This window comes from Balearica regulorum, chromosome 15 (assembly GCF_011004875.1).
Source record: "Balearica regulorum gibbericeps isolate bBalReg1 chromosome 15, bBalReg1.pri, whole genome shotgun sequence".
NCBI lineage: Eukaryota > Metazoa > Chordata > Aves > Gruiformes > Gruidae > Balearica > Balearica regulorum.
Window position 1 is genome coordinate 15,098,568 of NC_046198.1, and position 25,722 is coordinate 15,124,289.

Sequence of the window (25,722 nt, forward strand, 5' to 3'; positions counted from 1 at the left end):
ATTTAAGAAAACACAGTTCGTGAGCAAAATTAATCATCAGATCAGACGTTTATCACTATTTTGAAGAATAATACCTCTATGGACTACAACAAAACTAATCTCAACTTATATCAACATAAAAGAAAACCAAATATACTCTTCATATAACAGGACAGTTGCCTAGTGAGGCAATGTAAGATTACCAAAGGAGAAAAAAAGAAAGGTGGTATACCAGAGTATGACTCTATATATGTCATTTAAATATATGAAGTGTACATGACATCTACTTTTGCAGAGTGGACGGATGGAAGAGGTTTTCTCTGTTTTCATAATTACAACTACCAAAGGGTTTTAGGTTACCTTGCTATCTTGATGTAGTAATGTGTTGGCTTTGGCATAAGGAATTCTCCAGGTATCTCTACTTCTGCAGTTTGAGCTGAAAAATTACTTAGAAAGCGGCACTTTTCCTCTATGAGAAAGAACTTCGGAAGCTGTTTAGTTTTTGCCTCCAGAATTTTGATCCATTTCTTCAGTTTAGAGATAAGATTGTGAAGTTTCATTGACCCTGGCACACTGAAGTCAAAATCTGAAAGACAAAAAAAAATAATTAAAAAAAATATATACATACATTCTCAGCATTTCAAATTCTATATGGGTATTTAACTATCAAGTGTTTGAAGTCTGCATTTTCAAAGAGGTACTTTCAGCCATATGCCCTCAAGCAAAATACTTTAAGGAGTCCCACATACAGTACACAGACCTGTTAAAAAAAGCATCACACTGGTCTCGAATACTATAGTCAAATGGAAAGCTGCTACAATCAGCAACTCACACAAAAAAAGGAAAGTAAATCCAGTAGAGAAACATGGCTACCTATGAACCCTAAACACAAAGAAAAACTAGCCCGTTCAGACAAACACAGAAGAGACACGAGAATCATTAAGGCAGAGTCAGAGTATAATTGGTATAGGACCGTACAACAGCAAGAACACTACAACTGGATGTTGGAGGAGAACAAATCATCCAATCCGGTAGTGCAAATCGAACGCACACGCAGAGCTGTACTGCTTTTACAAGACAGGCTCAGTTGAGTATTTCATCTCTCTGTAGAAAATCTTTTTAGTAAAGTCCTAAAATTATATTTAATTCAAACCTCTCAGAATTTCCTACCTCTTTGCTACACAGCTCTAAAATATTCTCTATTATTTAGTATATGATTAACTTCCCAAGATTTTCCTGTTTTGCAGTGATGCAAACATTAGAAAAAACATACTGTGAAAATTTAAAATTATATTACTGTATTTAACTGTCTATATACTTCAACCAGACAGACTGCATAGAAAGCAAGCAGTAATAAACCAATCGCTTAGATTAGATCAGATCATCTAGTGAAAGAGGGAAAAGCTTATTTTACAGTCTAGCACTATAATTTTCTGCCTGCTTCATTAAAAGTGATTTATTTATTTATAATCAGCAGTGGTTTTTTACTTTTAAGAGGGATGAAAGAGCCTCAACTGACAATACAACATAGAATCTGAGCAACTTCAGGACAAGTAGTAAAATTGCTGTTACTAATATTCTCCTATTGTGAGCTGCCAGAAAATTCTCTTTATTCTTTCATGGCTTAGATAACAATTGCATGCCACCATGGGAAGAACAGCTATGACAGCCTAAGCAAAAAATGACAGTATTATGCAAACAACCTACTCTTTCCTTTGCAACATAACAGTACTGCAGCATGCAACTTTCTTCTCTAGCCCCCACGAAAGTGAAGAACTTTCTCAAGGTCAATACATGGTCTTCAATACACTATGCAGATAATTCTGTAACAGAAATCACTGCGGTATCAATCATTTTCTGGGCCAACAAAAATGCCATCTTCTCAACACTGCTTTCACTACAGTTTCAGAACACAGCAAATAAATAAATAAATAAATGTGTTTGAATTTCCCAAAAGAGGGAAAATGAATAAACCACATTCACAAAATGATGGTTCAATACTTCAGTACCACAACAATGACAGATTAAAACACAGTTGGTAAGAAGATAAAAAATTTGGTAGTTATGGCATCCCAAACTGTGGAAGTTAACTAACAGACTTGAATTTTTAAAAAGCATTGCTATAAACCAGCATCTTTTAGACTCTGTTAAGTTCAACATGGTACAAGTGAAAAAGCAACAGTGAGAAAAAGAAGAGAGAATGTTTCAGTATTTCTGAGATTTACAGCTAGAGCAGAACAAACAGAATCTTCATTATGGTTCAATACCACAGAAAATTAACATCGTCTCAAAAATAACTTTGAATCTTAATGCAGAACCTATGTTTCAGCACGTTACGTGCACATAGCACTTTCCTAAGTTGACGAAAAACAAAACCCAAACCAAACCAATCATGAATGCTGCTCAGAGGGAAGTCAGTTTGACCACATAAATACACTACAAGCATCTATCTGCAAGTATGCTAACAGTGAATTAAGTACATGTGCACAGCCATTACTGCATATAAGAGTATTTTTTCAACCCCAATTAAAACCACTCAAAACTCTGATTATCCACAAGACTTACTGCTACAAGCAAGCTTAGAACATTTGTTCTCTCAGCCAGAATGCTTCATACAATTCTATACATAGATTCTTGTTCTCTAAGTTCTCTTCTTTGCATGTAGAGGATACTATAACCAAAATAAAATAATGCAACCTAGGATTCCTTTCATTTTGCTGTTCTGTTACTTAAACAAAACATCAGAGAACACATAACCCAACACATTGCATTGTGTATCCATAGTATTCTGATATGCTAAAAGCTTTCAGTTTAAGTCTTAAGTCTACTAACCCAAAACAGAGCAAAAAAACCCAGCACATACAAAATTCTTTCCACTTCTATAAGTAAAAAAATCTATAATGAAAAATACAGGTTCATATTTCTGAATGTTAGAAATTACTGTAACTCTGTAACATTCTCTTTTCTTTTTCTACCTGGTATGGGCAGTGCATCTATTGCAGTATCACTGTAAAACACTCTTATTATAATCCCAAGCCTACCCTCTAGTGAGCTGTGGGAGTAAATCATTTCAGGGATGTGACAAAATTATTGACTCATTTATCTCCTGAATCCCTGAAGTGCAGGGAAGTATCACCAAACTGCAACTAGTTTTTGTGCTAATGAGAATCACTAAAGTAGTAAAACTATGCATCAATATCTATTCCTTACAAAAAAAGTCATTCAGTTCACCACAAGAATAGCTCTAGTTTGTTCAAATGCCTATTTTCAGATTTTTGTTGTTTTGTTTCCCAATGGCAGATGGGAAAAACAGAGAGTTCAATTAGTCTTTTTGCTCATGTCACAGACAGCCCATGTGAGAAGAAAAATCACTTTGGCTGGACGAAAGGGAAATACAAAGCCAAACATTATTTGTGTACAAAGTCTCTCTGCTTTGCAGACATTTAATCTATATAGATAGTATTTTTGTTTCAAACACATCCAATTTTTCAGTACTTACTTCTGAAGAACATCTTTCTCAAGTTAACACACGCTGGTCTAAAATACCTTACTACTTACACCATCTTTTTGTAAATGGAATAGGAAGTTGACCCCCTCATCTTTGATAGAGATATTCACAGAAGATCGTGATACAGACTGCAATTGAAGAAGCTTGCTCTCTGTTCTCAACACTCCTGAAGATTTTACAGTATGATATATGTATTTCAAACAAACATGTTCTTTCAAAGTCTTGAATGCTTCAAAAATTGCTACCTGAACCCATCCAACCCAGCACGATTGGCAAGTTCACAGAATCACAGAACAGTTTGGGTTGGAAGGGACCTCACAGCCCATCCAGTTCCACCCCCTGCCATGGGCAGGGACACCCTCCACTAGCCCAGGCTGCCCAAAGCCCCATCCAACCTGGCCTTGGACACTTCCAAGGATGGGGCATCCACAGCTTCTCTGGGCAACCTGGGCCAGTGCCTCACCTGCCTCACAGGGAAGAATTTCTTTCTAACATTTAGCCTAAGTCTCCCCTTCTTCAGCTTAAGGCCATTCCCCTTGTCCTGTCACTCCCTGCCCTTGTAAACAGTTCTGGCCACTCTCAAAGAAAGGACAAACAGGGGCATAATCTTCCTGCCAGTGCAACAGACCTAAAAAATCCTGATGGTTCTTAACACAACTAGACAAAGCTGAACACTTTTTGAATAAGGGCTGTACCACCACTTCTCATAAAGCAACACAAAAAAAAAAATACACTTCAGTTAGCAAAATTAGAGTACCAAACCCCATGTCCACCCAAACCCTTTGACCTACAGAACGTGAACATAGCATTAGAAAACAAAGAAAACCCCTCCAAATTAGGACAACAACTAAAACTCCCTTCTGCTACACTGGCAGAAACCAGCTCTAATCAGTTAAAAGTAACAAGCAATTAATGCTTTTGGAGCAAGCAACAGTCCATTTGCAAGACTGTAAAGATTGTTCTGACCATAGACAAAGCCTGATTACACGAGAAGTTCATGACCCAAAGATCTTCAACTAAAAAGCCAGGACACTCATCACATAAGGTGCCACTTTGGACTGAAATGCAAGTTCAGCTTTGCAGAGGAGTTCAAATCCCTTATACATCCAATACTGCAGAAGATCCAAGCATTCTCCGAGAGAGAAGAGATGTCTTGCTTTTGGAGTTATTATTCAGACATTTATATACTCTGTACTTTCCCAAATGTTCTTTTTAACCTCACAAGAGCTTTTGGAAAGCACCAACAAACATGAAAAATCTCAGGCACAGGTAAGCAGAAATACAAAGCAGGACTTCTGGTTTATCGCTCAGCTCCAGCAAAACCAAGACTGCAAAGACCAGACCAAGGTCAAACATGATGCTAACTCCAATCTCTTGATCTGGATTTTCTAGATAACATCCTGATACCTCAAACTTTGAATGGAAGTAAAGAAAGAGCTACCCAAGTGATGTTATGCTCACTCTCGAGAAAAGAAGAAAAAAAAAATCCTTAAAAAAGCTGAAAATTAGTAACAGAGCTCTTCCCCCTGCCCTCTGCCCACACTTCAGAGAAACAGTAGGACTTCAAGAAGTTTCCTTCTGATTACAGAGTTTCCACTTGCAGTACAGAATTCACTGTGCTGGGTGCTAAAACTCTCAAGAAAATTATCTTAGCTTTTAAGGGTATATTTTGGAATTTTCCATTCGTATTCGGCTTCAATGGCGAGATGGTTGCAGAAAGAAGCACCATCCAAACTCTAAGCTATCATCTGCCCACAAAAGAACAATTGAGGCAGTTTTTCTCCTTCTTTCACTGCTGAGAGAGCTCTCAAAGGGAGCATTTCTCAGCATTTGCCTGTTCTTTGATGTCAAAGGTTTAGCAGAAAAGGAGAAAAGGAACAAAGAACAGATGGTCAAAGAACTATGCATTTGAAGTTCCAGGGAAAAAAAAAGTCAAAGAAAAATTTAGTTTTAAAATACATAATATTAGGATGGAAAAAGATGATCTATCAAAGCTCCAGCAGTCCAGGCAGTTGCAGACAAAGCATTTAGAATGTAAGAAATGGTGTGAGGGTCCCCAGTGGCTCCAAACAGGAATCAAGATGCAACTCAGATGTTGGTGGAAGAGATTATGCAACCAGAGTTGAAAGTGTCTGTAAAACATAGCTGTCAACATTAATATGGAAATAACTGAAGAAAACAGTTTACTCCAAGGCAGCTCCTCAGCTTGGATACTTTTGAAATGGAAGGCAACCACTGTAATTATCTGTCCATCATCTAAATGCAACTGGTACTGAGAATCAGAAAAACAAACATGAACATTCTAGTGTGACAAAAGGACACAGTAGGCATGATTTACAAATGGTTTCTCAGATGTTAAAACAGCCTTTGCTATCTTTAGTACAGTAATCACAATCCTATTCATTTATTTGTGTACATTTTACTGTTATTGCAAAATTAATAAAAAACTTTTCATTTTCTGCATAATAAATTGACAAAAATGCATAAGTATATGGATCAGTTTAATTTATTCTGTTTTCCCACCCTTCCTTTGTAAATTAAAATAATTAATTTATTAGATTAAAATAAAATCAAATCTAGCACTAAGCAAAATAATTATTTTAATCCTGTTGACATTCATGTTTAATCACATTGAAAACATGAACTCTGCAACAAAAAAACCCACAGAAAGCAATTACTTATTATTAAACTGAAGTTTACTAAGAAACACTTCATTTTATGACTTTACCTGACTTTTATGTCCAGGCCTATGGTGATGTTCATTATTTTATATGTTTATAAATGCTATGATTAGATAGCAAAACTGAAACCCTTAAATGCCATTTATAAAAAGACACGCAAAAAATACGCAACAGCATATAAAAACTGAAAATCCTCTCCATTTCTTATTTTAACTAAAACTGCAACTGAATCAGATTAAACTTTCTTAATTGTTTCTCTCGAAACGTGCTGAAACATTAGTTTAGATTTTGTAGACTTAAGCCTAGTGTTGTATTTAGTTTTCCTTTACACCTTCTGAAAACCCAAATCTCTCTAATGCTCAAAGAAAAGAAACTATGAGGTACTATGACAGACTAAAAATAACTCAAAACCAACAAAACCTGAGCATATCAACAACACTAAAAGCAATAAATAAAAAAATGATTGTACTACTAATGTAAAGACATGTAAACCATTACTAAAAATGAAAAGTCTAAACTTGTACTAAATGTATTTTTTCCCCTGTAAACTTACATCAAAGACACAAAACGTTTCTACTTCCATTACCCTCCCTAGTACACTTCATCCATTAAAAATTTAATCATGTGGATCAGGACTTTCATTATCTGCTGTCATGCAAGTGTTGTGCCTCAAAAAGGACATCATGCAACACATAGCGTGCCCAAGATATATAGGTCACATCTACAACTGAGTTCCCTTTGCAAGATTTCCATCAGTTCACTTATTTTCACAACATTATCAGTAAAATGCTTGAAAAAACACCACAAGTCTACTTGTCAGACTCTGTAAATGCTCAGTATCTGTGTTGACCTCCAATAATTTTAAGTTAAGGCAACTTTATGTAACTTAGAATTCTAGTAAGAGTAACTTTTCAACACAAGATTCACTTTTGCAGAGGAACCAGCTTGATGTGGAAAGGGAGGGGGTTTAAAAATCATTATAAAAGCTAAGATAAGAGTTTTAACTTGTGCCAGAACCATCTAAGTCAGAGTCCCAGTAGGGTAAAGACAGAAGCAGATTCAGAAAAAGATGAAAACCCAGGTCTTCACAAAGATACTCTCTTTACAGTTTTGAACAACCACTAAGTTTGAGTTCTGTTAAAAAAAAAAAAAACCACCAACAACTACATTTAACTATTCATTTTCATCTAATCCTACAGTTATCTTTAAGGAAAAGCTGATGTAGTTTAGATTGGACTTCTGCAAAATTCAAAATCCTGGCAATCCACAACCGTGAGGCCAACCAGTGTCACCTTCTGCGACATAAAGCTGCATGGCCGCAACACTCTTCACCAAATATATCAAACCCACACTCTACCATACACAAGCTTTTCCTAGAATTTTAATTCAACATGAGATACTCAACTCCACTGATAAAGAGAAAACAAATGAAGCAAAAAAGCTGCTTCCTTAAGTATCTTTTTTATTAGACCTGATTAAAGTTATTGATTCAATTTACCTAACAATGACGTAAATTTCTGTAATTGGATTTCTATAATGTAGTTAGCCAAAACACTAGTCTTCCTCATCAGAAGTAGGCTGTTTTGAAAGACTTCACACAATATTGTCAGTTTGGAGTTCTGGGGTGAACATTTCATTAAATTCTGGCATCACCATAAAACAGAGGTCATTATTGTCCCTCATTTATAGCAGGCAGCTCTATGGAAATTGCAAAAATATTATAGTGAAGTAATCTAATTCATCTTTAAACACATATGTAATCCTGACCGCAGTTTTAGCTAATAAAAATATAACGATATACTCATTCTCTTTGTTGAGGTCTGTTTTTCCCTTGTATTATCTTTATTACTGCACAGAAGACCAGAACAGACAAACTACTTCAGGTCTGTTGAATGACAAAAAAGTGCTGTTTTCTGTATTCTCTCTCAGGAAAATACTGGAAGAAGAATAAAGAAGCAGAATACCTTCACAGTTGAACTATGGTGAGGAAATTTCTCTGGAGATTAAAAGTATCATTTAAAAAAAACCAAAAAACCACCACCCCAAACCCAAACATTTACCTGTTGTAAACTGCCCTTTTAACTTCTGGAACACGGGATCTTGAGCTGTTGCCTGTGCTCTCCTAGCTAGTGACTCTGAGGCTGCACTCGAAAACATGGTGGACACATTAGAGACATTCTCAAGACCTACTCCAAAAGTGCTGACTAACTTCTTCACAAAATTTAGCGTATGAGGAGTGATTTTGGCATCTGAAACGGCTCCACTTTTCTCAAAGGCAACTGAATAGCACTTCGCCAGGCCCTGCTGCAGTTGTCTAAGGACCTAAGGATTAAAAAAAAAAAAAAGAAAAAAAAACCCAAAAAGACAAAACGGTCAGGAAAATTAGGCCTTCTGATTTAACACCATTTATATAAGAAACTTATCCTCTCAGAAACATATATTTAAAACTATTTTTAAAGTGCATCAGAGGGTCAGTCAGAATGGCAGCTCTGATTCTTATTAGCACGCAACTGAACGAACTGAGCAGTGGAAATGCTGCATCACACCGTAAACTCTGCTCTTTCAACAGCAGCTAAGCTTTAGATTTCATATTTTGTGATACATTACAAAATTATGTGATATGTGGAATCCTTCTTCAAACACACACTGTGCTAAGTAGATGGAACAGAACAGCCCGATGCTCTGAGAGGCAAATATTAAAAAAATGGAGTGGTACGTCCATCTACTCTCTGTTATAATTCAAACTTCAGAAAATAATCACCACCTGTCACAGACCACCAGATCAAAGAAGAAACTGGTATCTGTGAAACTTAGTGTAAGAATATACATTTTCGGTTAGTACAAGCAACAGCTTAAATCCTAGAGGCACTCATCAAGTTAATAAATTTGGGAAATCTCTGTATTGTTTCCAGAAATAACTAAGCTCCTTTAAACTCCAAACAGAACCATCAGTTCTACAAATACATAAGTTTACAAACAGTTATGTTTTAACGTTTAAAAATAATTCTAGATAAATATTTTGCAGTGAACTTTTCCTTAGACAATACATACATATGAAAGTGTATTAAAGCCAAATACCTCTTCATGCCAATTCTCTCTGAACCAGACCATCTGATCCACAATGCCTTCCAGAGAAGACAAAAGCGTTGGGTGTAATTCTCGCTGCATGTGCATAATTCTGCTGCATCGCCACATTGGTGCCGTGGCTCTGATTGGCCCAGGATCTGAGGCAGAGTGGGACTGACTTCCAACTGAACTTGGCTGCTGTTGCCCAGAATCTGGAAAGTTTAAAAATAAAATTAAAAAAAAATAATAAAATTACCTTTTATAAACTTGATACATGACCGCATGAAATAAATTGTTCCAAGAATTTGCTTTAGATTTGCATGAAGTATTAATCATGTATTACCTACTGAATTCCAGAAAATTCGAGAAAATTTGGTTTTAGAAAGAAAATTTGAGTTTTTAGAAAAAAAACTCTGCTCCAAATGCTCTTCAGTGGTGCAGACTTCCCAAAGTTGGAACAATACAAACACTCTTCAAAAATGCAAGGAGGGGTAGCCTTAGCTTTTACACTACCAAACCATGCTCTTGAAGTAACTGACATTAATTCATATAGGATCAAATTATTTAAATTATGGGGTTTTCCTTCCCTCCCTTTTCAGTGGATCTTTCACACATAACTGATGAATAAACATGCTGGTACCAACAACACACAACTTGTCCTCGAGCGTCTCTTTTAGTACAACTGATCTCTTGCATCACAACTACATCAGACAGTGACTAAGCAGAGTTTTGCTTTATCAGATGACCCCCACTGCCCCACGCCAGCCACCGACACAGCAGTAGCCGGTGGCAGAACCTACAGGAAGATATTTTACTGGTTATTACTGAATGTGCACGTGGCAATACCAAGAATTTGGCACAGAAACCTGGATACAAATGTACGGAAGTATTGTGGTATGTGGGCATCTCCTCCTCCTCCAAAGGAGCACCCAAAGAAAAATAAGACATTATTTAATTAGTGCCCTTCAAAATTTTATGCAGAAATTTAGTGAACTGATTCCCAAGTGAAAAGGGCAATTAAATAAACAATGCACTTGTAACAAGAATACAGAACAGAGGGAGTGTTCTTCAAGTAGCTCTCCTGGGATTTCCAGGAGATTACATGAGACAAAAGAACAACCACATTCTGTGGAATTGTTTGACATAACAATTCTAAATAGGATTTGTTCTTGGAAAAAAAGGTGTTGTGCAAGTTGCTTAATGTTCTCCCCACATCACAAACATTTCTTCAAAGCCAAAGTTGATTTTACTTTGTGTAAACTTAGATGCTCGTTTTACTTGAAAATTCACCAGTTATTATGGAGATGTTAAAATATAGATTATTCTAAGAGTTTACCTCACTTGAGTTACATGAACTCATCTTTGGTTAAATTATTTTTAAAAGTTTGACTCATTTGAAAAGAAGTTGAATGCTGCATGGTTCATGCCTCCAATCTAAGTTAAACATCTTAGAAAACTATGATGTTCTTTTGTCTTTGTAATCCAAGAACTTTCTACCTCTCCATCAATTTTTAAAGATAAAAAAATCCAGTAAAGAATATGTGATTCTCAAAATTAAGGTGACATGACAATGAAGGAGATGAAACTCTTCTTGGTGAGTATTTTATTCAAGAAAATTCAAGACAGCTCAAGCCATCTGTAGATGTAACTTCACAGAAACAAATGAATGCAAGCAAAGTTTATCAAGAATTTTTTTCCTTAGCCTTGATAAGTGGGTACGTGTTTTCTAGAGAATCTATTTTCCAGTAAAATCAGGTGAAACTCAAAATAATACCTAAGTTACAAAAAGCCCAAACAATTTGATCATTATCAAGCTCACCGCTTTTGTAGCGCTCTCGTTGTTCTATCTTCAAGGTCAAATAGAGGGTCCTGATAGGGAAGTAGACAGCTTGGGGATAGACTCTTCCCACCTATTTGGAGAAACACATAGACATATTTCTCAGTTAAGGAAAACTGACTACAGATCAGATCAACACATACAGATTCTCTTTGTAAACGAGTGCAATTCAGTAATAATCAGCTCCTTGGTTTAAATAACAGCTTATGGAAAACCAGGAAATTAAAGACTCTTTCAGTAACAGAAACCCAAAAAGGACGAAATGGTAACTCCCTACGCACACTGTTAAGGCATTACTTAATCAGGGCTTCCAGATCATATTGCCCAATAAACCTGGAAACAGCATAATGCCAGAGTACCAGCTGGGCCAGCTCACAGATCTTACTCATGTACATAATGGAAGAAAAACAAGACATAATGACAGCGGTTAGTCTTTAAATTAGGCCACAATTCCCAGCAAGCCCTATGATACCTGATAAGAAGGCCCATTAGAGAGTAACTTTACTCCACCTAATCATGGCACTTAATGTAAGAGGATACCAACTTCACCCAAAAATAAAAAAGATTTTATGGCTTCCATTTAAAAAAAAAAAAAAAGCTGAAGAGGTATTAACATTCAGCATCCCCTTTAAAATCTGTAAATCGCAGTATCTATTAAAGGAAAGAAATGATGTGTCTAAGTACTACCCACAATACAGCACATCTGAAGACATGATTAGAGGCTTCTCCAGCCACAATTTTACTAAATCATGGATTCTTTCTCCATCTAAAAGGGTATGGTAAGTGATAGAAATTTTTCAGTGGTATTTAACTGCTCAGTAACATGGAATTTGTGACAGATTACTAACCTAACACATATATGCTTCACACTGAAACTCAGTGAAATCAGTTTTTTCTGTCTGCTGGCAGAAGACAGCTGAGGACACTGATGTTGCAAGACAATACTAAGAATACGCATCAGAAATTTTGACTTAGCTACTTTGCTTTCTTAAGCTATTTGGGCACATAGTCTTTCAAAAGTTTCATTTTAATTTTATGAAGAGAGAGGGAAAGAAACATATGGAGACATATGCACAGACATACTTACCTAGAATTATGTACACAAGTATCAATGCACATGCAAACACACATGGACATACTCTCTCCCTACAAAAATACACATTCTCAGAGCTTTGAAAGATCAAACACAAGGCATAGTATAAAAAAGGAGCTGGATATCATAGAATCATAGAAGATCCTGAGTTGGAAGGGACCCACATGAATCATCAAGTCCGTATCTCAAAAATCAAGAGGGAAGGAAAGCAGAAGAATACTGGAGGAATTCAGCACAACAGCTGTCCTTTGCCAGCGTTCAGGAAACAGCGGAGCACTGCAGACAGAAGTGGCCTGGGGTACAGGCTAACGTAGAGCTTCCTGTCTTCACCCGTACGTTACAGGGCTTCACAATTGTTTTACATTAACCTGAATGAACAAACATCAAAATGCTTCCAGGTTCTAAACAGAGCTGAAGTTAGACCATGAACAGTTAACATCTTCGAAAACATGATGTTGAACTCTGTTTGCACTAAGCCATAACGAAACAGTATCTAAAACCACGTTAACAGAAAGAAGTCACTTACTCTCCTTTAGTCTACAGACATGTTTAAACCAACTTTACATTAAGTTGCAGGTATATGTTCTATTCTTAGATTCTGCTTCACAGCAGACAGCAATAGGCAGTAAAATCTTAAAATCCCAAAGCAAGATTAATCAAAACTCCTGTCTGTCAGTTCAGAGGTACAAATCCAGGAAGTCCATGAAGTTTCTTCATCTAACTCCCTAAACCTTACCTTTATTTGTCTAATCCTTTGTCATGCTAAACTGCAAGTGAATATTTACACAGCCCCAGTAAAGATTTCTGACTGTGACAGACAGAGCCTTGTTTTTTAAAGTCAAGTCTAATAAAAACCAAAGCACTAATGAAATAGCTTTAGTGACTACAGGGCAAACTAATAATTCTTTATCCCTACTCCTACGTTACAAGCATTTAACTAGGTATTTCTAAATGTGTTCTATAATGTTCACAAAAATGTAATAAATAGAATTCCAGAGGGAAAGCTGTAATGCCCCATGTACGTATAGCATAGAATTTCACTGGATTTAATCTCATTAAGTAACACTTTGAAATTTAAAATATTCTGCTTATAGCGTTTTTTAAATCATCAACAGTTGCCAACAACAGTATTTTTTAAAGTTTGGCATTTTCTTAATTTGCTCTGAAAAATATTTGTATCTCATCTTGAAACCAAAGATTACAGACCATAAAGCATTAGCGAGTCTCTTCCGTACCTGACTAATGAGGTTCAGGAGGAGTTTGCCCTCTGAGCCAACCAGGCACGTCAACAGCTGCGGAATCCAGGCCAACCACTGAATGGGTGGGACACCGATACAGTACTTGTCTACCGCATCTGCTAACGTGTTCTTATCATCATCGAAACTCAGTAGCCAAAGAACCTAAAAGAGAATTTCAAGAGGACATCTCAGGGCTTGAATTCAAGACATGTCAATCACTATGATGCACAAAAACCCGCAGATATTTTATTAATATGATAGTGGAGTCCCTGTAAGTGTTAAAGTTGCCTCAGACACAAGAACTGACATTCATTCTGTCTGGCCAATGTCATTTTTTCCCCTTAGAAATAATATTTAAATGATGTACAAAATAAATCTAAGTGTACTACTTGCTGTGAAACAAGACAGAAAAAAACCCCAATGAACGTGACTGTATTCCACAAATTCCTTGAGTTTTTGGTTGGGGGGAGCGTGGAAAATGAGGCATGTTTATAGAACCTAAAATATGCTATTCAGATAAATTAACTTTGATGCAAGAACTTCAGTATTTCTTTGGGTGTTTTTAATTATTTTAACTGTCCACCCCAAATGATACTTTTTCTACAATTTAATTTAAATGCAAATATATTAAGCACTGACTAAAAATCACTAACAGATAGGCAACCAGATAGGGAGAATAATAAACTTCGTAGTGCTACGGAGGCCACTTTTAATCTAAACAAAATAATATTTTCTGTGTTTGTTTCATGTTCAAAATAGATTGTCTTTCACAGTCTGCTATCATTTTTAAAAGTTTCTTCATCACAGAGATTAAATATCTGCAAACTGAGAAATACAAAATACAAAGAGCTTTGGCTGAAATTCTGTGGAATTAGAGTAAAAATTTACAGAAAAGGCCTATTTAGAATAAAATGCAATACTGAGATAAAAGGTAAGATGAATTATCAATAGTGATGATAAACAGACATGAAATTAGGTTACTTTTTAAAGTACATTTTAAAGGACAACACTGAGTTACACACAGTGACCCAACAGCAACCAGATGCAGACTGTCTGCCTAAATGAAAGCTTTCCATCATTAATTGATATTTCTCCAGTTGCACAAATTTGGGCATTGAACATTATCCCAGCCTTTTCTGAAGTGGTAGCGCTCCAATTCTTTTTTAAACATCTAGATCTTACCTTTGCTAAGTATTTTCTTGACTTGCTCTCATTCTGATGACGACATGCATGCAGGTAGCAAGTAATAGCAGACACACCCAGGTGAAGCTGACGTTCTTTCACAAAGATATTCTCCAGGTAATCCCCCCACATTGCCCATGCTTTCACTAGCACATCATGCATTTGCACAGCTGCAGAAAAAGCTTTATTTGCTTCTTCAGACCTGCATTGTGACAAGAAAGAATATTAGTTTTACACTTATAAAAAGTTACTAAGTTATGTACCAGTCAGATTTCTGATAGGGTACTCAATTACTTTCTTAATACTCAATGCTATTTTTTCATGAAGTTCTTTCATACGTTCTTACGACTGTTTTGTCTTAGCTTTCCTTAAAGTTCAGCACCTGGGAAAGTAAATGCTTCATAATGGAAACAATAATGTAAATGTCTGAGATCTCTGGATACTCCCTGGAAAAAAAACCTAAAAAACTTTCAGGGCACTGCAATTGCAACCCAAGCAATGGAGTATGATACTGTGAGACAGAAGAACAAATGGTAACACAAGAAAAGCAGAAGCAAATGCATTAAAAAGTGCTTCTCTGCTGAGCAAAAAAAGGAGTAAGAAAAAGCAACGTTGGGAAGATGTTATACTAAATATCCTTTAGAGGACTAGGTCTTACTTACCTGTTCTCCCACCAAAGTTATGAAAAAATTTACCATCCACATTATCTGGAAAAAGTCAGTTCCTCATCCCCACAGCTTTAAAAGTTTATTTTTCAACAGGAAAGGTGAAGGAATACGAAAGTTAATCACACAGTTCTTGGTAACCAAAAGATTAGTTGTCTGATACTTTGGAAGTCTTCCCGAGATTTCCTCAAGTGTTCCTAGTTCAAGATTTGGCATGATTCATTCATTCATATAAATATCTCAATACAGATATATATATACACACACAGAGCCCTTGAATCTGTGTAACTTTTCAGGCTTAAAAACAAAGGACGAGAAAACTCACATACACCTTACTGAAATGAAGAAACTTTTAAAGCATTCCAAGATTCTTTATTAATAGAAAGTACTTCACTTCTCCCTTATAGAATAAGCATTGAAATAAACCATACAAAAGTAATGTAACACTTGCTTGACTAATTTTTTTAAATTAACTGTAAAGTATTTTTATATAAAAATATTGGTTTGGATGATTATAGTCATAAATTAAAATGATCAGCTATTGAGGCAAAACTATAAAAAGGAGAACAAATTTGTCTCTCAAAGTACATATTAGTTTCCATGTTACATGAATATGTTACTTGCTTTCAGAGGCTTTCTGTACCTTAGATCGAGGTTTTGAAGTGAGCTACCACAGCAGCAGCCTGATAGATGACTTTGTATGGCTACTTCCCCTTTATAAAAAGGGGACTTTTCGCTCGGTTTTCTTTTCTCCTTCTCTACAATCCGTCATTCTTGACACCAGAGATGACTTTTTTAAAATGGTTTCTATCACCTTGCTCAGCAAATGGGCAGTACAGGGAGATGCAAGCGCAGAGGTGACCTTTAACTTCCAGTTCAGTTGACACACAGGTAACCAGTAGTCACCCAGGTTCAACACCACCATTGTTCCTAACCGTGACATTCCTACGCTCCTGACCTCAACTGAGGTGCGAAAAAACGCCTGTATGGTTTGGGTAAGATTATGAAACTGTGAGTACATCAGAGTCATGTTTTAAAGCAGAAACCTTTATCCATTCCACCTTGAAAGAACACACAGAGAGAGTTTTGCTGCCTTTATCTGCATGAATTAAAAAAAAAATAATTTTAAAAGGCAGGGGGAGGTACACTTTCTTCTCTTTACACCTCAACTGAAAGTAAGCTCGCTTATGGCCATAAAAAAAAGCCCACTGCACTTTCCATCAAAGTAATTACATTCTGCCTATTTAAAATTCTCTCTTGTATCCACAGAAGATGATATTCATCATGTCCTGACTTAAATTGCTGTGAGGTTGCAGTGTACAGCTTAAAACCTGATGGATTTCATTCCGTAAGTGTCCACAATATAGTGGTAAAGGAATTATTCTACCCGTATGTAACATGTAGCAATACTGCCATAAAATACCATGCATGCTAAAAGCTGTTGAAATCTGAAGGAGTTTTTTTGGCATCACTGAACAAAATTTGACTGCTAAGATTCTTTTTTTACTGAATTCAAGAGATCTTCCTCAAAATAGTAAGATGTCTGTCAGCATAAAGCAAAAATATTACAAAAGTAGTTGTGTGAAAGCAAGGCTTGCACCTAGGTGTTCAATTGCTGCAACGCAAGATGTCTCCAACGCACACCACATTAGACTTTTCAATTCAATTATCTGAAGTGAGTGTTGCATTTCCATAGCGTATGACACATAGATTTGTTTAAGTGCTCTGAACTATGCCACCACACATTTCCCTATGCCGTGACTAGTTGCTGCTACTACTGGGACACATACAAGGAACAACGAAACAGAAATGAGAGAAACAAAGAGGTAGGTTAATTTTGTTTAAGTAGCTGTAAACTTAAGAGACTGAACTCTTCCCCCCCCCCGCCCTTGGTTTTATATGCGATATTGACATTAAGAACGTAATTAAAGAAATCTCCTTTTGCCAACTACACCAAGATGTCAGTTAGACATCAGTTTGTTTAAGTAGGTACTCGCAGAACCAGGAGGGGGGGAATGGGGAAAAAGTATCTTAAGCTGCAAAGCTTTGGACAAATCTATTCTCTCTGCCTCTTCCCATCTCACCCCTTGAAATATAAAACTGTTTTAAAAAGAACTGGTGCAGTGTTTGTTTAACTAGTGCTCTCCTACAATGCTTAGAAATATGACCAACCATTACATCTTCAAACTGCAAAGGAACTCTCACATATACTTTTACTTTCTCATACAGTTGTGACAAGTTTCAGGCTGCTATAAACATATGGAACAACTTTCCTGCTCAAATACTGTCCTGAAATACTTCAGCTGCATTTTGCTCAGATGTGTATTAGTGCCTCTTCCAGCCAACACACTTACTTGTTAATCTGTGCCAAGAACATTCCCTTTAATGCATAAAATTCAGCAGTCATCTCCTTGGTGAAGTACTTCAGATTGGTCGATTCAATAACTTCAAGACCCTGTTAAATAAGCCGTAGTGAGAAAAGCCTTCTAAAATGGTAGGTTTTATTAAAATGAAAGTGCCACCAAAAAAACCAGCCAAAATATTCTCTTGAAATTTACATAGTATGAGTTTCTAGTATTTAACTTTCATTTTAAAAAATCTGAACTGACAATTTATTTGGCCTATATAAAACTATTAGATACTATAAACAACATTCATCAGGTGATGGGTTATCTTTACAACCTTGTTTTTTATGTAATATTATTATTTATATTAGATTATTATTATAAAGTCCCAGTTTGCTGACCATATAATGATGTCGGTCAGTTTTGCCTACAATCACATTTTCTTTTAACATATACGACTACACTTTAGTATGCCAGCATCCATCACTTGTGAGCCAGACGCTCAAAACTGACTTAGAGCTTCAGTTAGTCTTGCAATAACATTGTTTCTTCCTATTGCAAATAATATAATTTTCAAAGTTCCTCCCATTTTTCTGTCTTTAAGATTTCAAAAAAACCCCTTATTTCCACTTTACTGTTTACTTGGCTAACGTATGGTATAACATGGCCAACAAAATTCAGACCCTGTTCTGTATACAGGCAGTTTATTTAAATCAACGTATCTGACGGCCCTTGTAACCCTCCAAGTTCAACAACAACAACTTCGGAGATAAAGCTACCGTACCTGCATACATTCATTTTTGCCCATGACTCCAGCTAGCTGAAGATAACATTTAACTTGCTGGCGAATCTTCTGAAAGCAGTCCACAATGGGCACGGTTGGAATCGTATGAATGCGACTCAGTATGTCCAGAGCTACGTTGACCAGCCCTTGTTTTCGAGCTATCTTTCCATATTGGATAATTGCTGATGCAGAAGCATGAACTCCCAACATAGCGTTATTGGAACTAGGATCATGCTGAGAACTATTTTCATAGGCAGTTACAATGGCTAGAAATAAAACATGAAATGTTTGTCATTATAAATGAAATTACATATACAGCAATATCTTACACAGCAATACATATGAAATGATGACTTAAGATAATGAAACACTTAAATGGAAACTGAATAAAAACAAACATTTGTCAAAATCAACAACATTCCCGTAGATTTAAATACAAAAAAAAAAACAAAAAGAACTTATTTCAAACTATGTGTTGTCTGGAAAATTACATGATGAATGCATGCTGGACCAGGCAGTTTTACCCTGGTAATGATGTTGCCTCCACATGAAAATGCTGCTCCAGTGGGATAAATCATCTGACACAATAGGTAACCTGTTCCTCCACGTCTTCACAACAGTCTTCATATCATGTAAGCTGTTGTTCCTCCCCAGATTAGTTGGTTGCAATCCTGCATTTATTTGGGCTGCTTCTTGAAGTTCAATTATTTGCTGTGCTGCCTAGAAAACATTAAACAACATAAATATCATAAATGATAGTGCAATAAGCTGGCCGATTTCACTGTTAGAAAAAGGTCTCTATGAATGATGCCACCTTTAAGTGATCAGGTAAAGATGAAACTATTTTTGCTGGTTTAGGAACCTGTCTATTAGCTGCATAAATGACCTTTAACCAATCTAATCAGTAACAAAATAGCAAAAAAAATAAAATAATATAATCCATGAGATCGATTCAACACTTTAGTCACTGACTGCAATGTTGAATTCATCCACTAAATCACCAGCACAGAATTTATACTTTTATGAATTAAACCCCACAACTTTTAACAGAACTTATACTAGTATAAACTCCATGGTCATGATCTGCTTCTTGACAGAAATTGGAATGTACAGAAATACCGTCTATGTGCTCCTGAAGGTGGTACTTTAACATATTCTGCAAAGACCTTAGCTTTGAGAAGTTACTTAAGTGAGGAATGGTTTTTCACTGACATCTACTACCCTCAGATTAATGAGAGGAACAAACAGAAAATGGCAGTAGTCTCAAACCTACTAAAGGCAGCAGACATTTTCTTAAAAACTTCAACAACCTGAAGAAAAGGCTCACAAACTTTAATGGAATTTAATTACCTGTAGTACAATAAAACCAATGTAGTATTCTCTAAGCTACCACTTGGCAGATAACAGTTGTATTCATTGTTAATCAACCAAATAAGATAACTATTAAAAAAAAAAGGCAGTCCAAATTTAGAGTGAAATCTCTTGAAACAAAATAAATTAAACAAAGTAATATTTTCCTACAATCATCTCAGTATCAGCTCTCACAATAGCTTAACCTTCATCCTACACCCATTCATCACATAAATTTAATTTTCTCTGAGGTATTTAATCACATACTATCTGATATTAAAAAAAAAAAAGTAATTACTGCAGTGCAAATTCATGGCTGCATTTGTACCTCTGTCAGTCAGTGACTAATTTATCATTTCTTCATGAGGGATATATACATGTTAGATTATTTTAAAAGCTTGTTTTAATTGATATCTGAAAGCATTTAAATACTTTATTTAGCAATATTAATTCTTTCATGCTGCCGATACTACCATTCTTAGGGGAGGAAAAACTTGAAATACCAGTGAAAGCTTACCAGGAAGGAATTAACTTCATCAGGAAGCCTTCTAGATGTATTGTATCAGCTCAAACAAATGAAACATTGGATCTATTTACTTGACAACTTCCTTTCAATGGAGAAAACTTCTGTATTCATTCACTTTATCTGATGCATCAACTTATATTATAAAAAATCAAAGGTATGGGCTGCTGTGTAAGCTCTACCCACAAGTACAGTCATTTTAGTAGAGGTACCTTAGATCACGCAGGTTTAGTTACTTATGAATCACACTGGGTATGATACACAGGGTTAAAATACTCATCTTAAACAGAATTACTATATCAAACAGAATTCAGAAAGCCAGGTCCTCTGCATTTGTACAAGTGCCGTTCATTCCTAGTTCTCTGAGCAATGGTTCATCAAGAAACGCATCCCCATTACGATATTTCCAGTTGTGTTGCACTGAGATATTCCACAATTTCTCTCCTGAAGATCAAAGGTTCTCTCCACAGTAACAAGAGCTAATCTTTGCCAGGTATACATTTATCAGGACACCTAACCAGGGAGCCAGTCAGCCTAACTGACAAATGAACGGCATGTTTCGTCCAGATCACGCTCTGCGTGACAAACTGCACTCAGTCCTGCCCAGCACCACTTCTGCACTCTGGCTGCAGCCGTACTCAGAGGACACAAGGTTCATTCTCAAGAAGCTTCTGGAAGCATCTCAAGGTGAAATCCCATTTTTTTTTAAAGATGAATTTAGGCACCTAGTTCCATTTGATTATACTTGGCAATAACATGTACTCTCAAAAATTCTTCTCTTCTCTGGAGATCTGAAAAAAATGGTTCTTACATTTCATTACAGGTTCTTACAAGCTCTTCCTGACAGGACAAGAAACAAGTACTTTTCCCTGATTTTCTAAGGGGACTGTTTGCAAGGAACTTCTATGCCAAAGAGAAAGAAAAAAAGCACCAGATTTAAACACATCTTGTCTTGAAATTGAATTACCAATGTTGTGTGAACAAAATAAAAGATTTCTCACAGCAAAAAATAAAGATGAACCTGGTGTACGGCATCTTAAAACCAGTTTAAATTTGAATACATGCTGGAAAACAGTACATTCTTTGCCTTGTAATATTTAATGATTTGAGGGCTAAAATATGGCACACTTAAATAAGCACTAAGAACCTGTTTAGCAAGGATGAAAGAAAAGTAATCTTTTCCTTATTCCAAGCATACTCCTTCACAGAAACAGAAAATAGCATGCCCCCTTTTGAGAGCAAAATGCTTTTATGATTCAGAAGCAGACAATGAGCTCTACCTTCTCCTACAAATGGATGACAGAGTTAAGAAAAAAGTAACTAAGTAGAAAAATGGCACAAAAAAATGTTAGCTTTGCCCATCCTCTGTGTATGTACTGGGTTATCCAACTGGAAAGTTACTCATCCTTTATAAGTCAAGGATTCATGCATGGACGCGAGAGTTTATTTGAACATCAGTGCTGTTAAATCATGTGCAATATACTGCAGTAATTTTACAGGACAGTATGAAATTCAAGTTAAAAATTTCTTCCCCTGTTTTAAAAGATCTTGACACAGAATTAAGCTACTTAAGATTAGATAATACTCAACTTTCGGCAGGCTTTTTAAAATTTGTTTTCAGGGGAGGTGTTGGGGGTTTTATTTGTTTTTAAGGTTCTTGTAACAAATTCCATAGCTGTCCCTCTTTTCATTCTGGACAGGACAGCTCACTGCTTCACTGCCAGAATTCTGCCCCTACTTCAGGAGTAAGCTTCTCTCAAAACTTTACGCTTGCTTTGTCCATTTTTGTCCAGAAAGCATATAGATCTCTTTCAGATCACAAACTCATAAGGCCACAGGGCTTCATCCCTGTCTGATCCAAGCAGGCCATTCCTTCTCAGTTCAGCAAAGGCCCCTGACAGAGGTTATCACCGACTCACATCTTCCAGCTGATCTACTCACATGACTGGTCCACAACAGACTGGAATTTAATTAACCAATTAGTTGGAAGCAGTAACCTCTTCAATCAGCAGAGCTAAATTTGGACAATACGGACCCAACATGTAGACAAGGAGCATTACTAAAATATGGCCTTCCACTCAGACCAACGAAATCATCTTTCCTGGCATCAGATTAGAGGAGGGGAGCAGAAATCACTCTTCCCCAACCCATATCTCTCAGTCTGTGAAGCAATGTGTTTCAATACGGGAATTCTTTTTACAACATTACTACAAGACATTAATGCCGTGTTGAACAGAACCTGCCAAATGAGCTAGCTGGACAACTAATAAAGCTGAAGATCATGCCTGAAGCTTTGAGGCACACACATTAGTTTAATAAAACCCACCCTCCTTTGCAGCAGAACCTGTATACAATTAATTCCCTGTCCAATGAGAAATATCAGATACTTAAAGACTAGATTCCTTCCTACTTCCTTCCCAATGCAAATCAGAACATTTAGCAATATGATGTAGAAATGACAAAGAAAAGGTAAGGCTCACACTGACCAGTACCTACAGTATTTTTCCTAAAGGTAGTAGTGCTCACCTGAAAAGCCCTTCACTAACAACAAACTTTTACCGTTTTTGGTTCTTTGACCTTAATGCTTAAGCCACAGGGATGAAACACCAGCATTTCTAAAGACACTTTTCCCTTACGGAGCTAACTGTTAATGCTCTGATTTAAAAAAAAAAAAAAAAATTAAAATAAAAAAAATATAGGAGTACATTAGAGTTGACAAAATTCAATACCACATTTAACATGTTTAACTGAAAAGCACACTTAGGAGGATATTTCAACATTCCTGCAAATAACATAATGCAATAATATACCCACCCAGAACTGACCTCACTTCAAGACCCACCCAATGTTCAAGATCTCCAAATACTGCGGTGCATTATGCATTAGCCCACAAAAATAGGTAAGCCAGCTGATCAATTTTTAAAGTTACCTCTGTATGCTGCAAACAGAATGGATTGAGGTAAGCTATAAAAACTTTTAAAAGGAATCCGAATCAAAACGCACATTCTGCAACTTTAACAACAACAACAAAAAAATACCATTATGAAAAACCAATCAGTACTATACAGTAAAATATTTTATGTTCATAGTTACTAAAAGTTCTGAAAGCTGCTACAGGAAAATAACAGGCAATAAAAAAACCTTTCATTCGTACCTGAAGAAGGGGAGTATGAACATGCGAGACTACGTGAGGAAGCCTTCGCCATTCCCGAATAGCTAAACTACTCGCCATCTCCACCAGACGCTCAATGAAGTTAAGCTGTTGCTCTTCCGGATGGCAGATTGCCAAGTATCCCCTGTACATGTTCACTTTCCATGCCATCTCTTTTGGACAACTCAACTCCACCTGGTAACGAAACGGAAAGGAGTCTAGTAAAAGATCATTCATACTCAAATGCAGACTTTTTAAATTATCTTTTTAAAAGCCTTCTTAAGCAAACACTCAGTGGTATTTTTTATGAAAATTAGCTCATTTTCTAAAAATATCACACTAAAACACCAAAATTTTTGTCATTAGAGGAGTCTCAGCTCTCTTAAGGCTATTGGCAAGGGCAGGCTAGCAAATAAATTGCAAATTCAGCACAAGAGTAGAGCCTGCCCACAACCTGCCGTTAGGGTATTTTCACACTGACAACTGTCGTGTAGCTCAGAGACAGCTGAGCAAGCTGAAAGCAGTCTTGCAACAGGAGCACAAAGCTTAATGCAAACCAGTTCACCCTGTATAAAGAAAAAAGATGCTTCTCAGCAGATAACGCACACTACCTCTGAAATGCTTCAGGGCCTCCAGAACAAGTAATGTCAACTTCTCACTTAAAAGGATCCCGTCCCTAGATGTCAGCACATTATGCCAGCATTATACTTCCTAATTGCCTGCTCTAGGACATTACTAAGTTTATGAGAATAAACAGTTAATAATATTTTAAGTCATCCACAACTAACCTTCCCACTTACGTCAAAGTGATTTCTGAGCACAGGTGCACAGTCAGGTCATAGTGCTAAAATAATTTTAAAATCATTTTAAACCATTTTCTTAAAATCCTAGAACAGTAAAAATATGGCAACTAAAAGCAGGAAAGTACTTATATTGTCTAGCAACTAAATTCTGTATTTTACAGCAAACTTGCACTTAACCCATGCTCATTAGCTGACACTGCTGGCCTTAAATCTAGAACTTTTTGACTTCCTTCCATTTTATATCAAACCCTTTATAGTTTGATATGCAACACAGAAATCCCTCAACATTATCTTCTTGTTGATATACTGTATCTTAACCATTACAATTGTTATTCCTGTTATCCTCAACTGACTTTTACGCCTGAGCCAGCAAAGAGAAACTGCCAGGTAGCAACCTTACACTTACACAGGGAAAATAATCTCTTCCTTTATTACATTATCTACTGGATCATTAAACACAATGGCAATGTGAGCAAATGGAAATGAGTCTTGGGTCCTATCAAAGGCCACTTGCTATCTTAATAGCTCAACTTTAATAGGTAGATTATTAAAAATGTTTCACAAAGATTTACAAAAACTGATACATATTTGCCATCCTTTCTGACCTCTCTTGTGAATCAACCACGGAACTTGATAAAAAACAGCCACATTAAAGAATAGCAATAAAATTGGAGTAGTGAGTATAGCAGCATAGACTCAATTATTCTTTCACATCCTAATATTTATGCAAACGTGTCCTGACACTTTTAAAAGACTGCGGGTAGAGCCACAAAAGCTCCATTTATGGCTTCTCCTTAGTCGTTTAGTAAATGTCTCATTACTGAAAATATCTCATTTAATATAACTGCAGCTAAAGCATATCGGCAGTTATTTGTGATTGTCACTTCTACTCAACTTGCAAATCTCCAAAACCAGAACCTGTCAGACACTATCTATTTCATTCTGTTCGAACTCAAGGCTTATAATATACTGTACAATACAGTTCTTATTTGTGGCTTTAAAGGCTTCTCAAATAATATTATCTCTATAATTAGCTACTGAAGTTGCATGCTTAAATAGCACACAAAATACCAATTGTTGTAAGAACAAAAGTGGTTAATTAAAATGTAAGCATAACCCATAAGATAATTTTGGTAGCATATGCAGCTTGCTACTTACAGATTTGGCTTCACATGGGTTGATAAATGATAAAAATACACCTTTAGAGACACTTACTTAATTTGAACCATCAGTACTACAAATATTGAAAAATTCCATTTCAAATGCTGCAATGGTTGGACACCCTTAATTTGGGCTCCATCAAAAGGCAACGCTACCTTTAATTAAGTAAACAGCTTTTGCTTCAAAGGCTAAACTATGAAGACAGTAAAACATACTGATTGCATCCACCTCTTTTCCCTTCTGACAAAAGAAAGTGTTACAGAAGAATAAATATACTACATTCAAAAAATGTAATATTCAGTCTGATTTTGAAGAAAGTAAGAGAGATGCACAACTCTGCATATTTATCATGTGAG

At 36.2% G+C, this 25,722-nt stretch overlaps 1 protein-coding gene across 11 annotated transcripts in view; it reads right to left on the reverse strand.

The window, feature by feature from the left end:
• The window catches only part of TRRAP (transformation/transcription domain associated protein), a 96,989-nt gene that overhangs the window by 9,792 nt on the left and 61,475 nt on the right, over positions 1-25,722 (reverse strand). For 7 of the 11 annotated variants that reach the window (XM_075768055.1, XM_075768060.1, XM_075768057.1 and 4 more), the window contains 10 exons: positions 23,406-23,597; positions 18,870-19,098; positions 18,379-18,644; positions 17,604-17,704; positions 14,585-14,786; positions 13,400-13,564; positions 11,054-11,144; positions 9,247-9,446; positions 8,229-8,490; positions 340-565 (listed from right to left, as the gene is read on the reverse strand). In XM_075768055.1, the coding sequence (XP_075624170.1) occupies positions 340-565; positions 8,229-8,490; positions 9,247-9,446; positions 11,054-11,144; positions 13,400-13,564; positions 14,585-14,786; positions 17,604-17,704; positions 18,379-18,644; positions 18,870-19,098; positions 23,406-23,597 (1,934 nt within the window). Of the gene's footprint in view, positions 1-339; positions 566-8,228; positions 8,491-9,246; positions 9,447-11,053; positions 11,145-11,185; positions 12,533-13,399; positions 13,565-14,584; positions 14,787-17,603; positions 17,705-18,378; positions 18,645-18,869; positions 19,099-23,405; positions 23,598-25,722 lie in introns of those variants that run through there. The other 4 variants (XM_075768064.1, XM_075768063.1, XM_075768061.1 and 1 more) reach the window with 2 other exon arrangements.